The sequence below is a fragment of the Diachasma alloeum genome, unplaced genomic scaffold (genome assembly GCF_001412515.2).
Source record: "Diachasma alloeum isolate Michigan unplaced genomic scaffold, Dall2.0 Dall_scaffold_00209, whole genome shotgun sequence".
In the NCBI taxonomy this organism is placed as follows: Eukaryota; Metazoa; Arthropoda; class Insecta; order Hymenoptera; family Braconidae; genus Diachasma; species Diachasma alloeum.
This window is the reverse complement of record NW_021680374.1, coordinates 2,163,477-2,169,476: the sequence shown is the minus strand read 5'-3', so window position 1 is coordinate 2,169,476 and position 6,000 is coordinate 2,163,477. Positions and strand designations below refer to the sequence as shown.

Here is a 6,000-nt window from a genome sequence, read left to right as displayed (position 1 = left end):
GGGGGGGGGGGGGGGGGGGGGGGGGGGGGGGGGGGGGGGGGGGGGGGGGGGGGGGGGGGGGGGGGGGGGGGGGGGGGGGGGGGGGGGGGGGGGCAGGGAGATGATATACCCGAGGATGTCTCGTTATTGTCGTAATAGAAGAAATTGTACAGGTGAGAGAGAACGAGACTCTAGTATTAAGAGAATTAGAATAACTCGAGTGAGAATGAAAATGTCTTGTCTGATTGTGATGGGGTGTTCAACGAAAAGTGAAGAATGGAAATTCATCGCCGATGGGGTCCAGCCAAAAGGAAGAGGAACCCGATGAGAGAGAGAGAGAGAAAAAAAAAACCAAATGTTCATAATCCTTTATTTCCAGGTATCCTGTCATCCAGGTTCCACCTTGAGATATCCTGCAGAATCAACTCCGTTCTCATTCAACATATGTTCCTATCACCGCTGGCTGTCCTTCTATTTATGTTTATTCGACATTTTTACTTTACCATATAAAAACATGAGATAATGAGTTAAAATGAGAGGGAGAGGGAGAATTTGTTTGTTAGCGATCGGATGACAAGTCTCTCAGACCGGAGATGTTACTGCATTAATGCTCCTGTTTTTAATTCCTCTCTGTTCCTTTGCCCAGTCTCTGTGGCTTTTTATTTTTACAGTGAAAACTCCTTTATCCTCCGACAAGGTGTTTCCCGTCCGAGGCTTCTGATGCTCCTCTCCATAGAAACATTATCCTTTTTATTCTCCTGCACTTTCTTTCTACTTTTTGTTTTTTAACGCTTCATACTCAACGTGTTTATCAACACCATCACCGGGATTAAAACGGATCAGCTGTGATCATCCTTGCGATATATACTTTTATAATGAACAACACCTAGAGTGAAAATTAACAGCTCTTTCATCATTCCAGTTTCACGTTATTCACGTTATATTCAGTGACAATTTTATAAATTCGAGTGGAAAATATTCGCCAATCAAATTGACAATTTATCAACGTCCATAGCCAATTAACAGGCATTCGTCTAGCTCTTGATTTACCGTTTTCACCTTTTTCCAACTGCCCTTCATCCGTGAAATAAAGCGCTGGAAATAAATTGCATACGCGACGCTAATTTCTCGTAGTTTTTATTTTTCGCTGAGCACGGTTGCCCATTCTCCACGGTTATGTTTCTCAGCACGCGTTATCCATCGAATTTATTTTATTATCATGGCAAACGTAGCAAAAAATTCCCCCTCGAACTGCCGCATCATCTCCATCTGCGTTCCTTTAGTCGTGTTATTTGTCGTCATCCATGCATTCATGAGTCCTTCCGACGTGAAAAAAATGGAAGATACACTCGGCTTCAATGCACTTCACGTTTCACTTTTTTTTCTCGAAAAAAAAAAAAAAATTCTCCATCGAATTAAGAAACTCGATGCCCACATTGATTGCTAATTTTTACTTCCATCAGAGTGCACATTATGTCAATAAATTATTTCAATTAAGCGTCGCCGTGTGGCCCGTGAATTTTATTCCACACGCACTCCCTCATTCATCCCCGTATTTTTTTTTTCTACTCTCAGTGCCACTAGTCCGTGTGCTAAATACATTACTTGTGAATCGCGTAGCCCAGTGAACACCAAGCGCGCACCTCGTCGCAATCAATCGACAGCAAATTCACATCTTTTTTTTGCCCCTCTCCTTTCACATTTTTTTTTTTTCAACTCCATTGCGCACCGAGAGCCTCTAATTATCCGTTCGTCCAACTGGTGTTGTCTTCTCTCATTGCGCACTGGTGTATTCACTCACACACAAATTTATCATCGCCGACGGTTACGGTAATTGCACCATGCGATTGACGTTAATTTAATTTCAATGTGTTCGCCGAGAGTATCGTGACCATCGTCGATGCACTAATCCACTAAGAGGAATGAAAGAAAGTACATAATTTCAATCAAACATCTTTTTTTTTAATCATGCACTGGGAGAAAAAACGATTGTCAGTAGATAAAATTTCTTAACGGTAGATTTCAGACATAAAATGGGGGTGAAAAAAAATTTTTATTTTCGACATGAGATAATTTTTTTTCAACTGATTTTAAAAAAAATAAATAAAAAACTGTCATTATATTTCACTGAAAAGAATTATAATTATTTCATTATTGTGATTACTATTATTACCGGGTATGGAAAAAAAATTTTTTTTTTGTTAAATTCATTGCGATATTTCAGAAATATCTGATGATTTTCGTTTGCATGACATTCCCATCAATTCAGTACAAATTCGAGGCTTTCAATATTTTCATTCATCTTCTCATCTCCCGCCACAAACAAAATCCTTCTCCAAAAAATTCTCTTCCCAATCTAAAAAAAAATTATATTTGCCTGAAGAAATGACTTTTCCAAAATCCTTCGTTTTTTCTCTCAGTCCGACATTCTCCAAGTCTCATTAAACATTTTCTCATAAATGAAAGAATTACAAAAAAAAATGTATCCTACCCTCACCTTTTTTACATTTGTGTCTTTTCCCCAGTGTCGAACTGCAGAAAGCTAACCTAGAGGCCCAAAATACCCAAACCCCTGGCAGCGGCACCAATCCCGGGGCATCCGGGGCCAGTGCTTCCCCTTCTACCACTACTACCACTGCCTCTCCCTTGGCCAGCGCAATCCCCTTGGCTCAGCTGCTAAGCAAGCCAGGTGCCCTCAACGCCCTATCTAGCCTGACAGCTCTTGGTGGGCTTACGGAATTGCTTGGCGGTGCCGGTGGTGCCGCCGCAACACAACTACCTGTCCAGACAACTGGTGTACATCGTTCACACAAGACATTCACACCACGTCTACGCAGTCCTGGTGCACCAGGACCAACTGACAGCGGTAAATTCAAGTCTGAGAGGACCAAGTACAATCCGTACTGAATTGGGGATTGAGGGGGAGAGCTGTTGATGGATTTTCAACTTATTTGTCTCACGGTTTCCGGGGTTTTTCATACCCCTGGGGATTTTTTTTTCATTATTTGAGGGGGATTAAGTGATGGGGAATAGACGGGGAGAAGTGGTGGAATGAAATCAATTGGAGATGACGTTGACTTATTGAACAATATTTCTGGACCCAATGGAGATGCCAAAATCTCGTCATGACCGTTTTTGCTGAGAATTTCCTCGGCTGCAAAAAATGTTCTCATCAAAATTTCGCTATCTTCTCTAGATTTAGAGATATTCATGAAAAACTGATGAAAAAAAATCGATTCATTTCGGTTAAACATTTCACGATGATTTTTCTGGTTGTTAAATGTCAAATTATCTTGATAATGAGGGGTTTTATCGAAAAATGTCTTGGAACCTTTTTTGTAGATGAGGAAATTCTCTGCGAAAAATACCTTTTGACATTTTTTCACAAACCCATTCATTACCAAGATAATTAAATAATTAACGAGAAGTAAATTACCTACATTTCACCACTTCCCCCACTGCATAAAGATCTTACAACAAACGTAAATTCAATGCACTCCGAGAAATGTATTTTCTCCCAGACGAATATGTTCGTGCGCCAATGATTATGCTTTAACGAATTTGTGTAAGAATTTTGTAAACGCGACAGGCGAATTCTGGGATAAAATAACTCCTCGTCTTGATTTTTGATAGAATAACTTTTGTTGATGACTTTATATTTTTTATAATTAATTTTTCGCCGATAACGAGAGAGTGAGGTATCATTAAATATCCCTCTCTCACTTTCTGGATTAATTTTTTTTTCGGTCAGAGGGGCTCGGAGTGCTGTTAACATCACGTGAGACGTTTTTTTTTTTTTTACATAACTATTATCATTACTGTGGATTATTATTGTAATATTATACCCGACATAAGGATGGATAAAAAATCGTAATTAAGTAATACTGTAATCGCATAAAATCGTCAGATAGGACGAAAAATTGCGGATAAATTCTGTGGGAGAGTCAGAAGTCTTTGCAGTTTAGAATTTAGTACGTGAGACAGATTGAAATAATTTTCATTGAACTTTATAACTCAACTTTTGTCGTCAGTAAGTTTATCTCCTTCTGTCAGCTCGCATTTTTTACATACGAAAAGAAGAAGAAAAAAACGTGAGAGAATGCAGAAGTGAGAGTAATGAGAAAACAGTGAGAATGTTTTTGGATCGTGTATTTTCATTAAGCCGGTGTAACATAAGAAATTGTAATTGGACATATATGTGACCCAGTGGCGGATTATTTCCACTTAAACCCTAATTAATTGGAATTTATTGATGGATGAATCATGTCATTAAGGAATCGAGATTGGAAAGACGAATGAAATTTTCAAGAGGAGAATTATTAATCCTATAGTTGACGAAAAAATCCGCCACTAAATCCGCAAATTCGTGAGCTTAACTACTCATTAATGAAATAATAACCGACGATGGATCAATCGTCGATGAATGTTATACATAATAATCATTCGATAACTAAGTAATATACATAAACTATAAATATATAAATATATGTAGTGTCGTATCATTAAACAATAGGTGAGTCTGAGTAAATGAGTACTTTTGATTTATTGAAAAATGCTCCAGAGAATTCAATATTCGTCGTATTTTCAGTCGTGTCACAGCAGTGACAGGCTATTCTCGTTGTCTCGACTATTTCGGTATGGGAAATCGTTAACTCTGTTTCACGAGTTTGATGTCACTGTTTCCTCCACTCAATATTTGTCAAAATAAAAGAAGAAAAAACCGGAGAAGTATCTCCTGGTCAATAATTACGTACGTGCTCAATCCTAGTTTATAGTTTTTTAATCGTTAGGCGAATGCAGGCAACTGAGAGTTCATTTTCTCTGTAATAACTCTTTGCTTTTCTAGTGAATGAGTCGATTGTCGAGATCGTGAGAATGTGAAAATGGGGGCGATTAATACGAGAAGAGATGTACGTTGTGATGGGTTTTTAGCATTACATCTGACTAATTGTATGGGATAAGTCGATGGCACTGACGATTACGCATTGACGACAGAATAATATGCATTGTGTGGCTTAGCAGTTACTCTGGCTGAACTGTATCACTGTTGAATTAAAGCTAGGCGTGTTTAATACGAAAATAAAGGTGAACAATTACACAAAGGCGAAATGTTATTCTCATTGAGACTCGATGAAGAAATTTTTTTTTTTTTATGAAGCGATTCGGTTTTCAGTTTCGTTTTACAGGGCTTATTTGTCGTATACACCATCTTTTTCGTTAATCGTTGGGTATATATCGAGGAAAATACCGGGTGTGTGAAAGAGAACGAAAAGAGAAAGAGAATATTTTTTTAAGAGAGAAAAAAAAATTTGTTGAGAAGACGATATCCATCCAACCAACTCTGACCCAGGCTCCTGCCCATCTTCGGTAAGCACCATCCAAATCCTCCGTAGTCCTCTTAATCTACTTGTCCCGTTTAACCGTTTTTTGTATTCTTCGACCTTTTTATTATTTGCTTAAACATTCATTGCTTACAATTTTTTTTTTTTTCAATTTTTACCATGAATATCACGGGGATTTTATTATATGAAATCAGCTGTGACGAATTTGTCGTCGAGTCTTCGAGGTACCCTCTTGATATTTCCTTTCAATTCTCCCTGTTTTCAAGCTCCTGTGGTTGATTAATGTTCACACAAGTCAGACTTTTGAACTGTTTGAATGACATCAGGGGTGAAGAGGTGAAATGTTAATTCGGTTTTAGGAGGTAATGTTGGGGGAAAATATCTCTCGACATTTTTTGTATAGTGTTTTTAACGAGAGACTTCACTTCGCAACTGAATAATTCAGTGGGAATGTCAGGAGACGTTTTTGATAGGGAATTTAATTCTCAATAAAAAAAAATCCATTTTTAACAGTAGATTTTACTTCTTCACAACTGAAAAAATCCCTCGATGTAAAAATCAGATGTGTGACGAGTTATTCGTCACACATCTGGCGAATAACTTCTTATTTCCCTTCAATTGTCCCCGTTTTCAAGCTCCTGTGATTGATTAATGTTCACACAAGTCGTACTTTTGAACT

General features: G+C 38.2%; 1 protein-coding gene across 6 annotated transcripts in view; it reads left to right on the top strand.

Annotated features, from left to right (window-relative positions):
* LOC107036469 (poly(rC)-binding protein 3) overlaps positions 1-6,000 on the top strand; it is a 122,021-nt gene that overhangs the window by 112,067 nt on the left and 3,954 nt on the right. For 5 of the 6 annotated variants that reach the window (XM_015254441.1, XM_015254444.1, XM_015254443.1 and 2 more), the window contains one exon: positions 2,505-5,081. The exons of the other annotated variant lie outside the window; for it this stretch is intronic. In XM_015254441.1, coding sequence (XP_015109927.1) covers positions 2,505-2,886 — 382 coding nt within the window. In that variant the 3' untranslated portion in view covers positions 2,887-5,081. Of the gene's footprint in view, positions 1-2,504; positions 5,082-6,000 lie in introns of those variants that run through there. 6 annotated transcript variants of the gene reach the window in all.